The sequence below is a fragment of the Rhinoderma darwinii genome, chromosome 5 (assembly GCF_050947455.1).
Source record: "Rhinoderma darwinii isolate aRhiDar2 chromosome 5, aRhiDar2.hap1, whole genome shotgun sequence".
Classification (NCBI taxonomy): Eukaryota; Metazoa; Chordata; class Amphibia; order Anura; family Rhinodermatidae; genus Rhinoderma; species Rhinoderma darwinii.
The window spans coordinates 77,155,830-77,173,411 of NC_134691.1; the positions used below are offsets into that span (position 1 = coordinate 77,155,830).

Below are 17,582 nucleotides of genomic sequence, written 5' to 3' on the forward strand. Positions count from 1 at the left end.
GGAGACCCGACATTCAGCTGCCCGATCGCACGGGCAGCAAGTTAAAACCCGAGCCGTAGAAAGTCTATGGCTCGGGTTTTAAGGACCCTGACCACTGGCCGTAAAAATACAGCCAGCGGCCGGGAACCAGTTAATGGCAGAGCGGGGAGATACCTCCCTGCTCTGCCGTAGTGTTCAGTGGCGTCCCGCTGTAGCAGCCATAGCGGCTGTTAGCGGAGCCTCCGGCCATGGTGGGGGCCCGTGCCGGCGGGTGACACGGGCCCCCTCATGCCGCGGGCCCCGTAGCAGCCGCTACTGCTGCTACGGCGGTAGTTACGCCACTGACGAGTATGCTCGTCCTAATGCGCGAAGTGCTCGCCGCTCAGGACGAGCATACTCGTCCTGTGTCGGCAACCAGTTAACAGTAAAGGGAGGGGCTAAGGCTAAGTCCACACGTCACAGTCAAGTTGCAATTTTTGCAGTGATTTTCACAGAATCACATTGAAAAACGTGTTTTGACCACAACATGGGAACACAGCCTAAGGCCGGGTTCACACGAGCACGTTCGATCCGTAAAAAAATATGGACCGTACATTGGCCGCATTTCCCGGACCCAACACACTGCAGGGTGCCGGACTCCTAGCATCATAGTTCTCTATGACGCTAGGACTCCCTGCGGAAGACTGTCCCCGTACTGAAAACATGGTTACAGTACAGGACAGTTTTCCCGCAGCGAGGCAGGGACTTCTAGCTTCATAGATGCTTGGGGCCCAGCTCCCTGCACGGTGTTCGGTCCGGGAAATGTGGCGGACATACGGTCCGTATTTTACAGACCTAACATGCTTGAGTGAACCCGGCCTAACACACACAAGATTGACGGTGTCGCATTTCCCCACCTCAAAGAATCATGAGGGAAGATCCACACAAAGTTGATTTATCAAGTCATAGATAAAACAGCAGCATAGTCCAGACACTCTGACCAGCATTGATTTCCAAAATAAGGGACCATTCAGCAATCCTTAGAGCCCTCAAACCTATATCTGACACTACAACATTTCTAAAACTAGACATTGATGGTGATCTGCTGTTTAAAAACAGGAAAGTTATAAAGTATTCAAACCTCAGGTGAATAAAAACAAAAACGGAGAGACTGGGTAAATAAGCCATTGTTTTATTGTATCGGCATCGCTGTCTGACATGTATTGTAGGCATGAACACAGCATTGGTGTTTGTCCATATTAAAGATTAAATCATAAAAACAATTAAAAAAACCCTCAATATACAATAAAATATTTAACAGGTTTAAACCTTAAAAGATACAAGAGGGTTTCTAGTTTCCTTTTGCCGTAATGAAAAAAAAAAATCAAAAAAAAAAATCACTCCAATAGTAATAAGCATTTAAGTGTAAGGACTGTCAAAGAAAATGATATTTTAATAAGCGCTTCAAAGATTAAAGATGAGCGGTTTCATGAGTAATGTGATGATCGATAACGGGAATATCAGAGCTCTTAAAGGGACATCACCCCTAAAATTGTCAGCTTAGAAAGAGTGCAGCATTACAGGCCAAGTGGCTGATATTCATACAGAAGATCCAGAAACTTTTAAAGTCAAGATTGTGGGGACAGACTGTCCTGGTATTTCTGTGAAAAACAAACAACTTATTGGCCTCGTCAGGATTAAATACCAGAACAGGAATGTATTCAACTGCACAGCAAATGTAGATAACTTTACAATTAACTGAACACAAAATAACATTAATTGAAACTCCATGTGTTACCACTTGGTTAGATATTCTTTGCCTTAGGCCTAATTCACACGAGCGTCACGTCCGAGGTGCATCGGTGCTCGGCGCTGCGGGACGCGATGTCTCGCATCCCCCATAGAGGAGTCCATGGAGGGATGCGTGATGCTTGAAAAGAACGGACATGTCCTATTTTCCCACGGACCCTTCACACGGTCCATTGAAACAACGGCGGTGTGAACGGCCACATTCAATTACATAGGTCTGTGGGACGGCCGCTGTAACAACGGCCGTCCCACAGACGTTTAACACGCTCGTGTGAAGTAGGCCTTAGGGCAACACTCGCGACTGGCTACATGCACCGCACTGCTCGAGACCACATCACGAGGATAGAACAAATTATGTTAAAAAAAAAAAAAAGGCATGTATAAAGCGGTAACAATGACATGAACAAACTCTTTTAGTGGGTTATATTGCTTTGGGCAGATTTCCAGACAGACCCCACCATCACTATTACTCCTAAAAAAAACAACGCACTATTCTACAAGTTGCCTCAACCCATTGTGAAACATCCCCGAAATCCTTTGTTACAAACACGAACACTTCCGTACACACTGCCATTCATCTACTAAGGAAACCCTCCAAGTTTTTACAGCATGGGGTTTATTGTGCTGGTGTTTGTATGATCATATTTGGTATATCCCAAGAGCCACGTATGGCCGTCATATATACGCTAATACAATGTGTAATGCATTTATAGGGCCAACGTAACTCTGGTTTACAAAACGCAGGATTTCTAGTGTGTCCTACAGTTTGTATATCCAACTTTTGCAACCTACAACTGGAGTGAGGTGTCTACCTATAGAAATCATTCACCATACAGTATTAGATGTGGTGATCACAAGCACAGGGTTTCACTGTGATATCTTCCAATCCTGTAGGCACCTGGCATGGATAATTGGTGCGCTCCAATTTACCCCTAACAATACAACTATTTTAACTCTGTTGATGCTGGGTCCTGTGTTATGAAGATATACAGAGTTAAATCTTCCACGAGTAACTTTATCAAGGTATCATGAACTGTTGTGGTCTATGTTCTGACAGATATGGAGGGATATAACTGAAATCGGTGTGCAGTGATAAAGGACCCATTACGTGATGAACCACACACGCCAGATCTATCTCCATGTTCTTAAGTGTATCTACCGATTCCTCAATGTTTGGAGAAATCAGAACAATTTTGCTCAATACCAAAGAAACCTCCACAACACAAGCAGCGGCTTCCCTATTAGGGGTCCAATCTATATACAGCTCGTGTTAACCTGAACTGATGCTGTATGTGTCAGGCCCTTAATAGAGGAAACAGCCTCCAGCATTTTACAAGTTAATCGCGTGGAGGATTAGTGCTTCATACTAAGGAAACAGAGCATTGTTGTCTTAATCGCTTAAATAGCTATAGGTATAAATTTCAACAGTTTTGTAGATTATCAAATATTTTTAAAAAGTGGGGGAGGGGTTAAAAAAGCGGCATATGGCTCATGACCTGTTCTGTAGCATAATACTGTGTTCTGGCATATAGAACAATGTAACATACAGAATACAATACATATGGGGTCAGTAATAGAGTTCAGGCTCTGCGTGTGTTACCAGCGTGGAGAAAAAATACTCCCACAAGGAGTCAAGACGGCTTCAATATTTCTAGAGTCTCCACAACACACAAAAAAAACCGGTTTAAAGGTTTTAAAAACGACTGAAGAAGAAGATAACCAGATGGTGGACCAAGCGTCATTACATAGTGGTATTCAACGAAAGGGGAAGCCGTGTGAAAATTATCTTGCAATCTGTCACATGTACGTGAGATGACATCATTGACCACCGCGGACTTCCAGAATGAAGGGCTCTATAGAACGCTTATAGCCACTAGAACTGCTCGGACATTTGTTATTGGAAATCTGACAACATTCAAAGCAAAGGACCATTCAAAGCAATGACTTGCTTCAAATTTGTGTCAGATATCCAGTACCAAAGATCTCGGAGCAGTGTGAGAGGCATTAGCGTTCTATAGAGCCCTTCATTCTGGAAATCAGAGGTGGTGCTGGATGTCACCAATATGACCTATAAAATACCAGAAGACTCACCCATTCACTTCAAAAATGTTAGAAGGGGAATTTAGAGGTCTGAAAGATGTATGCAACAGTCCGTACTCCTCAAGGACTGCAGCAATATAAACTAAAGTACCAAAACCTTTATAAATATATCACTAGTACTCATCATCATCATTACTTCGTTACCATGTACTACAATCCAGAATGTTAAGACTTAGTGTTACACCGGATTGTGAGCAGTTCACAGGTTCCCTAAAGGAAATGATACATTGTACATCCAATATCACTGTAAATACGGACAGCCCTGGTTACCGGCAGTCAATTGTGAATTGTCATAAATTAGAAGATTGGATAAAGCTCTTCATTTTCCCTGTTGCTTTTAGCATGTGAGGTCCAAACTAGAGAGAGAAGAAAAAAAAAAAGTTTAGTGTACCACATGACAAACTCAGCGCTGCTACATCTATACTCCTTGGTGGAAATTAAGCCCTTAAGCCCTTGGAGACAGACAGTTTTGGCCTTGTGGACACAGCCTATTTTCTCAAATCTAACATGTATCATATTTATGTGGTAACTTGGGAATGCTTTTACTTATCCAAGCGATTCGGAGACTGTTTTCTCGTGACATTGTACTTTGTGTTAGTGAAAAAAACGTGACAGATTTAACCCATTAGTGACCGGCCCATAGTGTTTCTACGTCGGTCACTAACGGGCCTTATTCCGATGCCATAGATTTTTTACGTCGCGGCATCGGAATAAGTAAACAGAGCAGGGAGCTGTCAAATCTCCCTGCTCTCAGCTGCTAGAGGTAGCTGAGGGCGTCCCTGCTCTGCCAGGTGAGATCGATATTAGTATCGATCTCACCCGTTTAACCCCTCAGATGCGGTGCTCAATAGCGTGCACCACATCTGAGTGGTTTTGTAGAGAGGGAGGGAGCTCCCTCTTATCCCACTGACACCCGGCGATACGATCGCCGAGTGTGTGTCTCCGATGGCAGCCGGGGGCCTAATAAAGGCCCCCAGGTCTGCCGGTGGTGAATGCCTGCTAGATCATGCCTCTGGCCTCTGGCATGATCTAGCAGATGCCTGTCCGTTTTACACGGACAGGCATAATACACTGCAATACAAAAGTATTGCATTGTATTATAAATGAGATCGGATAATCGCATAGTGAAGTCCCCTAGTGGGACTAGTAAAAAAGTGAAAAATAAATAAATGAAAAATCCACTTTTCCCCCCTTACAAACTGCTTTATTGTTAAACAAAAGAAAGTAAAAAAGTTAGACATATTTGGTATCGCCGCGTCCGTAACGACCCCATCTATAAAGTTATTAAATCATCTAACCCGCACGGTGAACATCGTAAACTATAAAATAAAAAAACATGCAAAAATTTTTCTTTGAATCCAGCCTTAAAAAAAATGTGATAAAAAGTGATCAAAAAGTCGCATCTACTCCAATATGGTACCGATAAAAATGTCCCGCAAAAAAAAAAAAAAAAAAAGCCATCGGCGAAAAAAACAAAAACGTTATGGCTCTTCAAATATGGAGACACAAAAACAAATAATTTTGAAAAAAAAAAAAAGTGTTTTCACTGTGTAAAAGTAGTAAAACATACAAAAACTATACAACTTTGTTATCGTTGCAATCGCAACACCCCGCTGAATAAAGTTAGTGTTATTTATACCACACGGTAAACGGCGTAAATTTAGGACGCAAAAAAGTGTGGTGAAATTGCAGTTTTTTTTTCTATTCGCCCCCAAAAAAACTTAATAAAAGTTAATCAACAAATTCTATGTACCCCAAAATGGTGCTATTAAAAATTACAACTTGTCCTGCAAAAAAACAAAGACCTTATACAGCTATGTCAACGCAAAAATAAAAAGTTATAGCTCTTTGAGTGAGACGATGGAAAAACTTAAAAAATGGCTTGGTCATTAAGGGCTTAAAGAGGCTCTGTCACCAGATTCTGAAATCCCTATCTCCTATTGCATGTGATCGGCGCTGCAATGTAGATAACAGGAACGTTTTTTTTTGTTGTTTTTTTTAAAACAATAATTTTTGGATAGGTTATGAGCAATTTTATATTTATGCAAATTAGCCTTTCTAATGGACAACTGGGTGTGTTTTTCTTATTTCCAACTGGCCGTGTTTTTCTTATTTCCAACTGGGCGTGTATTGTGTTTTTAGCAACAGGGCGTGTTTACTTCTTTCACTGCACAATCACGCTGTGCTGTGGACCATGCTGGGCTGGAACAATGGGAAGTGCAGGTCACTGATTGGTCAGCGTCATACACTCCTCTGTACAACGCCCACTAGGTCAAAAGTAAAAAACACGCCCAGTTGTCCATTGAGGAACTCATTAGCATAAATCTAAACTAGCTCATAACTTGCTCAAAAATGATCGTTTTTCAAAATAAAAACCACTGCTGTTATCTACATTACAGCGCCGATCAGATTATGTAGGCGATAGGGCATTTATAATCTGGTGACAGAGCCTCTTTAAATTTAGAAAAATGGTAATTTTTCCAAACGGTCTCTAAATATTGATGTTTTTCACAAATAAATGTATCTGCTTTTAAGACATATAGTAATACCACACAAAATAGTTACTAGTTTACATTTCCCATATGTCTACTTTATATTTGCATCGGTTTTTTTCACTTCCTTTTATTTTTCTAGGACGTTACAAGGCTTAGAACTTTAGCAGCAATTTCCTTCATTTTCAAGATCTGAAGTGGCTTTGAGGGCTTTATTTATTAGAAAGTCCCCATAATGCGCCCGTCAAAGTATTCAAAACAGCATTCAGAAAGTGTCTTAACCCTTTAGGCGTTTCACATGAATTAAAAGGTTAGGTGAAATGTACATATTTAATTTTTTTTGCCAAAATTCATTTGTAATAAATTTTTCCTGTAACACAGAAGGTTTTACCAGAGAAACGCAACGCAATATTTATTGCCCAGGTTCTGCTGTTTTTAGAAATATCCCACATGTGGCTCTAGTGTGCTAATGGACCGAAGCACCGGCCTCAGAAGCAAAGGAGCACCTAGTGGATTTTCAGGCCTCCTTTCTATTAGGCTGGGTTCACGACCTATTTTCAGGCGTAAACGAGGCGTATTATGCCTCGATTTACGCCTGAAAATAGGGCTACAATACGTCGGCAAACATCTGCCCATTCATTTGAATGGGTTTGCCGACGTATTGTGCAGACGACCTGTAATTTACGCGTCGTCGTTTGACAGCTGTCAAACGACGACGCGTAAATTGACTGCCTCGGCAAAGAAGTGCAGGGCACTTCTTTGCAACGTAATTTGAGTCGTTCTTCATTGAACTCAATGAAGAGCAGCTCAAGATTTACGAGCGTCACAGACGCCTCACATAATACGAGGAGGAGCATTTACGTGTGAAACGAGGCAGCTGTTTTCTATTGAAAACAGTCTGTCTTTTCACACGTAAATGCCTGCTATCGTGTGCACATACCCTATGAAGCTATTTTAGGCACCATGTCAGGTTTGACAAGGTCTTGTGGTGCCAAAACACAGCAAAAAACCCTCAAAAAGACACAGTTTTGGAAACTACACCCAAGGAATTTATCCAGGGGTGTAGTGAGCGTTTTGATCCCACAGTTTTTTGTTTTTTTCTGTGAATTAAGCCATAAAGATGAAAATCTAAATTATTTTCAATAAAACATACAATGGTTTCATCTTTACAAGGTTTAAAAGGAGAGAAAAAACAAACAAAAAAAACCAAAAACACCTCAACATTTGTAAAGCAATTTCTCCAGATTACGGCAATACCCCATATGTGGTCATAAACTTGTTTGAACACACGGCAGCCCTCAGAACGGAAAGAGCGCCATTTGGCTTTTGAAAATCTAAATTTTTCTGGAATGATTTGTGGAGACCATGTCGCATTTGCAAAGCACCTGAGGGACAAAAACAGTGGAAACCCCCAAAAGTGACCCATTTTGGAAACTACACCCCTTATGGAATTTATCTAGGGGTATAGTAAGAATTTTGACCCCAGATTTTTTGCAGAATTAATTGGATGTGAAAATGAAAATCTAATTTTTTTTCCCATAAAATTTATGTTTTTCTTTAATGTGTATACTATTGATAGAATTTTAGTCTATAAACTTGCTTCACACATAAATCACAATACAAACAATAGAACAAATTCCCCCCCCCCCCAACCCATCCCCCAAAGGGTAAATACAGAGAACGGGAAAATAAATGTAGTTTTAACTGTAGATTATTTCATCTTCACAAGCGCTAAAGGAGAAAAATTTGACACTGTCAATGGGCTACTATTGTCGAGGTTTCAACATGTCCCTCATTAACACGAACAGTAATAATCATAGATTAGATGATGGGTTTATGCTCCTCACATACCAGTGGAGTTTCTGTAACCTTTTTGTGTTCCACATTAGGAAGACTTTTGTCCGACTCCCCATAACTGTCACTTCGATATCTGTAAGCAAACTTCTTTTTTAAAGCTTCTGCAATGAGAGCGGCAGGGTCAGCCGGATCACTGGGCTTGGGTTCTTTAGTTCTATTAAAAAAAAAAATACAAATATCGAATGAATCACGACAACATAAGCGGTGGTCTGCGTCAGCCCTATTATAACATGTCAGATAAGGGTGTGGGTTTCCCCCGATCAGAATTCTTTATTAAAGGGAAAAAAATGAACGTCGGAAAACGGCCGAAAATAAGCCGTGTGAACATACCCTTAGGGTATGTGCACACGCTAGCTGGCTTTTACGGCTGAAATGACAGACTGTTTTCAGGAGAAAACAGCTGCCTCGTTTCAGCCGTAATTCCTCCTCCTCGCATTTTGCGAGGCTTCTCGGACAGCCGTAAATTTTGAGCTGTGCTTCATTGAGTTCAATGAAGAACGGCTCAAATTACGTCTGAAAGAAGTGCCCTGCATATAATGTATATAAGTGTCCTGCACTTCTTTTGACGAGGCTGTATTTTTACGCGTCCTCGTTTGACAGCTGTCAAACGACGACGCATAAATGACAGGTTGTCTGCACAGTACGTCGGCAAACCCATTCAAAAGAATGGGCAGATGTTTGCCGACGTATTGTAGCCCTATTTTCAGGCGTAAATCGAGGCATAATACGCCTCGTTTACGCCTGAAAATAGGTCGTGTGAACCCAGCCTAACAGTTCACGGCACACAGTAGCTGGCAATCCATCAGTGTGCCATTGATTCAACGGCAAGAGAAAAGTTAAGGAAAGGGTTAATCGGCACCAGTTTTCCCATCAATACAAATACATTAAAAAAAAAAAAAATCTTCTTGTTTTTGACTTTTACAACTATAACATAGGCATACAATCTACAAATATAGCACATGTATTTTATAACAAACATATGCGATCGTCCGCCATACCACAAAGACAGAGTGCTCGCTGAATAAGAAAGCAAGTGACTTTAGTCTTACTGCCAAGCAAGCCCGCTCATCTGTCTCCGGCTGCAGCCAGCTAAGGGACAGACTCGCACAACTGGTTAAAAATACACATGATTACCTCTGTCTTCCAAGCCTCATGATCAAACATACGACATATCAGGTTTACTGCTGGTCACATCAGTGGGGCAGATTTACTAATCTGTACATTTTAGACTTGGATTAGGTAGTCAAAAAAAAATGTGCCAAATTTATCAAAGTGGTGCCCGCTGTATGATAAATTTGGCGCATCTTGCTAAACATGCTAGACACTTTTCCTTATACCACGTATTAGTTGGCTTAGGTTACGTCAGTTTTTTGCAACAGAATTTTGGCACGTTGTAACATTTTAAGCCATACCCCTTACTGCTAAACCTCTACCCCCTTCACAGTGAGCCACACCCCCTTGCCAAGCATGTACTCCAGAATTCAGGCGCATTTTGAATAGTAAACCAGTCTGCCTGTTTGTTTTTTTTAAAACTGCCTAAATAAATTTCCAGTCTGGCCCCCGTTATGTGGACATGCCATAAATGTATTTGGTTCTAACATTCCTTCAATGTCCTGCCCAATAAAGCAGAAAATCTTGTTTACGGCAGAAAATTCCCACCTATTTCAACACTTTTGTTTTCAATGGAATCAGGGTAAAAAGCCTCCCATTGTTTTAAATTTCTAGCGAGCAGAAATGAAAACCGCGTCACTTCTTGATGCGGTTTCTGTAGCGTATTCTGCTGCAAAAACAGCATCGGGTATCCACAGGCAGATTAGACCCACCTGTGTACAAAACCACGGCAGAGACCCGAGAGTCAGCCTCGGATTTCTTCCCGCAGATTCTCGGTTAATACCACATCGAATTTTTCACATAAAAAATTAATCATGTGACCATAGCCTCAAGGAACCAGGTCTCCGCATTTTCTGCACCTAAACCTTCACCACGGCGTTCTACCAAATGAGAATAAGCTTGAGATGCCGGTCTCTAGGAACAAAATGTAGTTGTAGGACTAGACACTATAAATATGCAAAGCCAAAAATTTATTTTAAATGGAAAATAAAAGTATAAAATCAAGTTATAAAGTAAAGCACAATGTATGTAAATTACCAGTGAAGTCATGTGGGCGGTCCCGGTCTGAGGAGTCATGCAGGCCTGGCTTAATGGCCAATACGCCTTTTAACGGCGGCCACTAACGGGCTTTATTCTGATGCATATGCCTTTTTACGTCGCTGCATCAGGATAAAGTAAACAGAGCAGAGAGCCGTCAAATCTCCCTGCTCTCAGCTGCCAGAGGAAGCTGAGAGCTGGGGGCGTCCCTGCTCTGCTGTGTGAGATCGATATTAGTATCGATCTCACCCGTTTAACCCCTTAGATGCGGTGCTGAATAGCGTGCACCGCATCTGAGTGGTTTTGGAGAGAGGGCGGGAGCTCCCTCTCTCTCCCACCGACACCAAGCAAGATCGCCGCGTGTCTGTGTCTCCGATGGCAGCCGGGGGCCTAATAAAGGCCCCTAGGTCCGCCTGGAGCGAATGCCTGCTAGATCATGCCGGAGGCATGACCTAGCAGATGCCTGTCCGTTTTAAACGGACAGGCATAATACACTGCAATACAAAAGTATTGCATTGTATTATAATAGCGATCGGAGAATCGCATATTAAAGTCCCCTAGTGGGACTAGTAAAAAATAAAAAGTTTAGTGAAAAGTTAATTAAAAAAAATGTGGAAAAAAAAAAAATTAAAAACCCACCTTTTCCCTTTACAAAATACTTTACTATTAAAAAACCAAAATAAAAGTAAAAACGTTACACATATTTGGTATCGCCGTTTCCGTAACGACCCCGACTATAAATCTATTACATTATTTAACCCGCACGGTGAATGGCGTAAAAAATGTAATAAAAAACTATGGAAAAATTGCAGTGAATCCTGTGAATCCTGACTTTAAAAAAAATGTGATAAAAAGTGATCAAAAAGTCGAATCTACTCCAAAATGGTACCAATAAAAACTACAAGTCTTCCCGCAAAATAAAAGCCCTCATACAACTGCATTGGCGGAACAATAAAAAAAACAAAAACTTATGGCTCTTCAAATATGGAGACACAAAAACAAATAATTTTGAAAAAAAAAAAAAATCGTTTTTACTGTGTAAAAGTAGTAAAACATACAAAAACGATACAAAATTGCAAATTTGGTATCGTTGCAATCATAACAACCCGCTGAATAAAGTTAGTGTTATTTATATCACACGGTAAACGGCGTAGATTTAAGACGCGAAAAAGAGTGGCGAAATTTCAGTTTTTTTTCTATTCTGCCCAAAAAAAAAAGTTAATCAATAAATATGTACAGCAAAATGGTGCTATTAAAAAAATACAACTTGTCCCGCAAAAAACAAGACCTTATACAGCTATGTCGACGCAAAAATAAAAAGGTTATAGCTCTTGGAATGCGACGATGGAAAAACGTAAAAAAATGGCTTGGTCATTAAGGTTTAAAATAGGCTGGTCATTAAAGGGTTAATACAAGCCAAGGGACTTTTTATACGAACATCTTTAGAAATCTATTATCGTCGGGTAGAACGACATGGCGGCAGTTATGGGGCAGAAAATGTGGTAACTGGTTGCCTTTATAGCGCCCCATGTCCCGGATTCGGAATTATCAGAATTGTACTTCGTTATTGCATTTTCTTCTGTTTGGTGGAGACATTATTAGTGGTGACTATAAGATAATCGAGTAGGAACACACAATTAGTAGACACAAAAACAAAACAAATATAGATTGAACAAGCGTTACCTTTTCACTGAGCGTAACTGGACTCTACTCATGTCTTTAAGGACATCCAACATGTTTGGTATTTCAGGCTTCTTTGGCGCGCGGTCAATCACATCTGAACTGCTCTTTCCTTTCCTCTGCTTAATGAGGTCAATAGCAGACACACTCCGATGAAGAGCAGGTGGCGGCAGTGGTGGTGGCAGAGGAGGAGCTGGTGGTGGCAGAGGAGGAGCTGGTGGTGCACTTACAGGTGAAGCTCCAGGAACAAGTGGAGTTGTAGGACTAGTCACTATAAAAATACAATTCGGAGTTCTGTTTTATTAGAACATAAGGTTCTCTCTGCCGGTTATGGCTTACACTGTAGTATAAAAATGATAATTTCGCTGGAAACCTATGTGGGCACAGCTCTACCGTGGTTATTATAAAGTGAGGAAATAATTTCCGCTTTTATATAACAGCACTGTGTATATACACTCGTCTAGTCTCATAAAATAATGAATGCTGTTAAAGAAAAAAAACAAAAACGGAACTTAAGAGGGACACAATGGTTTGACTTATAGGGGTTATCTGGGGACCAAAAACAGCGTGGAATTTATATTTTTATGTGAAAAGAAGTCACTTATTATTGTACTTTCATATATGGACAGTGATGACAGGAGCAGTGCTGGAGTCCCCGGGCAGAGTGCTAGCTGATTCACTGCTCGGGGACTCCAGCGATCTGAAACTCCTGACTAGAGATGAGCGAACCGGAACAACCGAACCCGGTTTCGGTCCGAACATCGTGAAAAGTTCGGTTTGCAGCGAATCCGAACTTCACCGGGTTCGGCCAAACACGTTTTGACCGAACCCGGCTTATGAGTCACGGATTTTCCGGTACGCGACGTCAGGAGATAGTCAGTCACTGTCCAGGGTGCTGAAAGAGTTAAGCTCAAAAAAAAAAATAGGAGTTCCTACTTACCGATAACTCCCTTCTACCTCCAGTCCGACCTCCCGGGATGACGATTCAGTCCAAGTGACCGCTGCAGCCAATCACAGGCCAGTCATGTCAGCCAGTCATGGGCTGAAACGTCATCCAGGGATGTCGGGCCGGATGTCGAGAGGGACGCGTCACCAAGGCAACGGTGACGCGTCCCTCTCTTGACATCCAGCACGACATCCCTGGATGAGGCGACAGTCCATGTGACCGCTGCAGCATGTGATTGGCCTGTGATTGGCTGCAGCGGTCACATTGGCTGAAACGTCATCCAGGGATGTCGGGCCGGATGTCGAGAGGAACGCATCACCAAGTCAACGGCCGGGAGGAAGAAGCAGGAAGTTCTCGGTAAGTACGAACGTCTTTCTTTTTTTTTTTTACAGGTTGCTGTATATTGTGATCGGAATTCACTGTCCAGGGTGCTGAAAGAGTTACTGCCGATCAGTTAACTCTTTCAGCACCCTGGACAGTGACTATTTACTGACGTCGCCTAGCAACGCTGCAGTAATGCCGGGTGCACACATGTGGCCACCCATTCATTATGGGAGCTCCATAGACTTCTATGGGCTGCCCGTGCCGTTATCGCCACTTCCTGCACCACTTCACTGGGTTTGAAGTGCACGATTCAGCACAGAATTAAAAATGAAAGTACATTAGTAAGGGACTTCTTTTCACATAAAAATATAAATCCAAGTCATTTTTGGTCCCCGGATAACCCATTTAAGCTCCCCTCTATTGCATATTTTTGTGACAGTTCCTATCAAATGTCTACAAAGAAGTGTTACTGTGTTAGAAACATGAAGTCTGCTCCTCTCTGTGCAGGCCAATGTTCCCTATAAACAAAAATTAAGAGAGTCTGTTTTGAAGGGGGTCACTTGAATGGGGCTGAGCTGCAATACCAGACAAAACCCATGGACAAGAGTGGCGCTATTTCTGGAATAATAAAGAAACATCCCCGCCTTTAACCAAACTCAATGTATTAGTTGATTTGAAAGGTGGGCAATTTTGAAAAACCGTACCTGCTGCCACATTCTGCTGCCCCTGGATGGTAACAATCTTGGCTATTTGGGCTCTCAAGTTGGCAAGTTCACATTCCAGTGCACTGATCTTCTGCAGAGCTTCTTCATTGGCCGCTGGCTGAGGTTTGACCTCTGGTTCTTCTTTCAACAGAACAGGCAAAGATACTGGTCTCCGTAATGGTCTGTCAAAGTGACTTACGTTATCCTCTAGTGACAGATTGGGGTGCAAATGATTCTGTGTCCTGCAAGATAGGTCACGTTATTAGATAAAACACAGTCTCATGAATGTATTTCTCATACTGTCAGACACGGCATTAGGCATGCCTATCTGAAAGTATTCATTTCCCAAGTTGCCACGTAGCTTCTAACCTTGCTTAGCCCGCTACAAAAGTTAGTTATAAAGTTATGTATTAGTCTGTACTATAAATTATCAGAAATGTATTGGAGCACCAAGTTGCAATCAGAGAATGTGGCCTTTGGACAAAAAAATAAATAAAAGTTTGTGCATCTCTGCTTAAAAAGGGACAATCACCCCCGAACCCCCCCTAAACTATTAGTTAATAGCTTAAAAGACGCCAAATCTGAAAGTTTCATCTTTCTACTGACTACAAGCCCGCAAACCGGTCGTGCGCTGTATGGGGATGACTGGTCCTATGATTGAGTCCTATCCATTATATTGCGGAGCTTAGGAGTCCTCTATGCATCAGCATGCAGCGTATATGGAACATTTGCAGGCTAACAGCGGGTGAACACAAGACAGCAAAACTTACAGATTTGGAATCAGTGTCTTTTAATCCATTTACTGTAGTTTAGGAAGTTTTTTGGAGCCGACAGTCTCTTTAACCCCTTCAGGACAGCCTGTTTTGGCCTTGTGGACGCAGCCGATTTTTTCAAATCTGACATGTGTCACTTTATGTGGTAATAACTTGGGAATGCTTTTACCTATCCAAGCGATTCTGAGATTGTTTTCTCATGACATATTGTACTTTATGTTAGTGGACAAATTTGATCAATAAGTTCAGTATTTGTTTGTGAAAAACCCCAAACTTTAGAGAAAATTTGCAAAAATTAGCATTTTTCAAAATTTAAAAAGGTATCTGCTTGGAAAACAGACAGTAATACCACACAAAAGTTAGTAATTAACATTTCCCATATCTCTACTTTATGTTGGCATCGTTGTTTGATCGTCCTTTTATTTTTCTTGGACGATACAAGGCTTAGAACTTTAGCAGCAATTTCTCACATTCAAGAACATTTCCTAAACCTATTTTTATAGGTACCAGTTCAGTTCTGAAGTGGCTTTGAGGGCCTTATATATTAGAAACCACCATAAGTCACCCAATTTTAAAAACTGCAACCCACAAAGTTTTCAAAACAGCATTTAGACAGTTTCTTAACCCTTTAGGTGTTTCATAGGAATTAAAGCTAAGTAGAGGAGAAATTTACAAATTTCTTATTTTTTGTCAGAAAATCAATTTTAATCCATTTTTTTCTGTAAACACAAAAAGGTTTTACCAGAGAAACGCAACTCAATAAAATAATGTACTGAAGCACAGGCTCAAAAGCACCTAGTGGATTTTGGGGCCTCCTTTTTATTAGAATATATTTTAGGCACCATGTCAGGTTTGAAGAGGCCTTGCAGTGCCAAAACAGGGGAAACACCCCCAAAAAGAGACCATTTGGCAAACCACACCCCTCAAGGAATTTATCAAGGGGTATAGAGCATTTTAACCCCACAGGTTTTTTGCGGAATTTAGTGGAATTCGTCCGTAAAAATGAAAATCGAAATTTTTCCCCAATAAATTTTTACAAGGAATAAAGAAGAAAAAGCACCCAAAGATTTGTAAAAGCAATTTCTCCTGATTACGGCAATACCCCATATGTGGTCATAAACGGCTGTTTGGACACACGGCGGGCTCAGAAGCTAAGGAGCGCAATTTGGCTTTTGGAGCTCAAAGTTTGCTGGATTGGTTTTCGGGTGTCATGTCGCATTTGCAAAGACCCTGCGGGACCAAATCAGTGTACATCCCCCAGAAGTGACCCCATTTGGGAAACTACAGTCCTCAAAAGACTTTGTCTAGGGGTAAAGTGAGCATTTTGATCCCATAGGTTTTTTGCTGAATTTTGTGTAATTCGGGCGTGAAAACTTCTATTGTTTTTTCTTCTTCTTTTTTTTTTTTACGGCGTTCACCGTGCGCTATAAATTTATTTATTCTGCGGGTCGATGTGATTACGGCGATACCATATGTATAAAAGTTTTTTTTTATATTTTCCGGTGTTTGCTCGATAAAGTCACGGTTTTAAAAATATATATTTTGTTTTTGTGTTGTCATATTCTAAGAGCAACAACTATTTTTCCATCAAGAAAGCTGTGGGAGGGCTTTTTTGCAGAACAAACTGTAGTTTTTATTTGTACCATTTTTGAGTACATGCGACTTTTTTATCCCTATTTATTCAATTTTTTGTGAGCTGATGGGACAAAAAAAAATAAATAAAAAAATAGCGATTCTGGTATCGTTTTTTATGGCGGTTACCGTGCGCGATAAATTACATTATATTTTTATAGTTCAGGCCGTTACGGACACGTCGATACCAATTATGCATAGTTTATTTTTGAAAAAAAATTCTAATAATAAAAGCAGTTTAGAAAAGGGAAAAAGGGCGATTTTTTTACATTTTGTTATTTTGAAATTTTACATTTTTTTGGAACTATTTTTTAGTCCCACTAGGGACTTGAAGATCCAATTGTTGGTTCGTTGTCAGAATACCCTGCAATACTTATGTATTTCAGGGTATTATACCTGTCAGTTTCACACTGACAGGGGGCATATTAGGTCCTGCCTCTGTCAGGACCTAATTGCCTTCCATAGATGGCAGACCGGAAGCCTTTGTTAGGCTTCCGGTTGCCATAGCAAAAATCGGACCACGTAATCGCGTAGCGGGGTGCCGATATTGTTGTAACAACTTAAATGCGGCGGTCGTTATTGACTGCCGCATTTAAGGGGTTCATCGTTTCGGATCAACGCTGTGATCCGACCCAATGTTTTCCCCCAGTATTAAGGCGGCTAGTAGCAGCCTGTACTGGGAAATGCCGGGCTGCGGGGAGCGCCTGTGTACTGCTAGGAGCACACGCAGATGGGGTGGTCGGGAAGGGGTTAAACAGAGCCCATTTAAACCAGAGATTCAGAACCTGAAGGAAGTCCTTAATACAAAAACACTACAATGAAACAGGGAAAGGAATCCAATTCAGTTCTACAATATGGATTGTTCACCCGTTTATCATAATTCCAACTGACCTGAATCGTGCAAATGCTTCTCCCGCCTCATCTGCAACCCATCCCACATCTGCAAATGAAGCCACTGCTCCGTTTGGTTTGCTGCCATTTAGTGCTACAGGATATGGAACAAGCTGCGAAAAGAAAAAATGAATACTTTCAATGTGGAGCTCAACGTGGGCACTAATGAAAAAAAACTATGCATGACAAATGACAATAGCGGCATGAACATGCTTGCATTATGTAGATGCAATGTATACGAGGATTCTCAGGAAACAATGAGTTATTG

General features: G+C 41.3%; 1 protein-coding gene across 3 annotated transcripts in view; it reads right to left on the reverse strand.

Moving 5' to 3' along the window:
• Window positions 1-1,129: 1,129 nt before the first annotated feature.
• Window positions 1,130-17,582, reverse strand: part of MTFR1 (mitochondrial fission regulator 1) — a 45,037-nt gene continuing 28,584 nt past the window's right edge. For all 3 annotated transcript variants that reach the window (XM_075826174.1, XM_075826175.1, XM_075826176.1), the window contains exons 5-9: window positions 17,315-17,427; window positions 14,019-14,260; window positions 12,048-12,315; window positions 8,211-8,370; window positions 1,130-4,223 (exon numbers count right to left, since the gene is read on the reverse strand). In XM_075826174.1, the coding sequence (XP_075682289.1) occupies window positions 4,158-4,223; window positions 8,211-8,370; window positions 12,048-12,315; window positions 14,019-14,260; window positions 17,315-17,427 (849 nt within the window). In that variant the 3' untranslated portion in view covers window positions 1,130-4,157. The remainder of the gene's footprint in view (window positions 4,224-8,210; window positions 8,371-12,047; window positions 12,316-14,018; window positions 14,261-17,314; window positions 17,428-17,582) is intronic.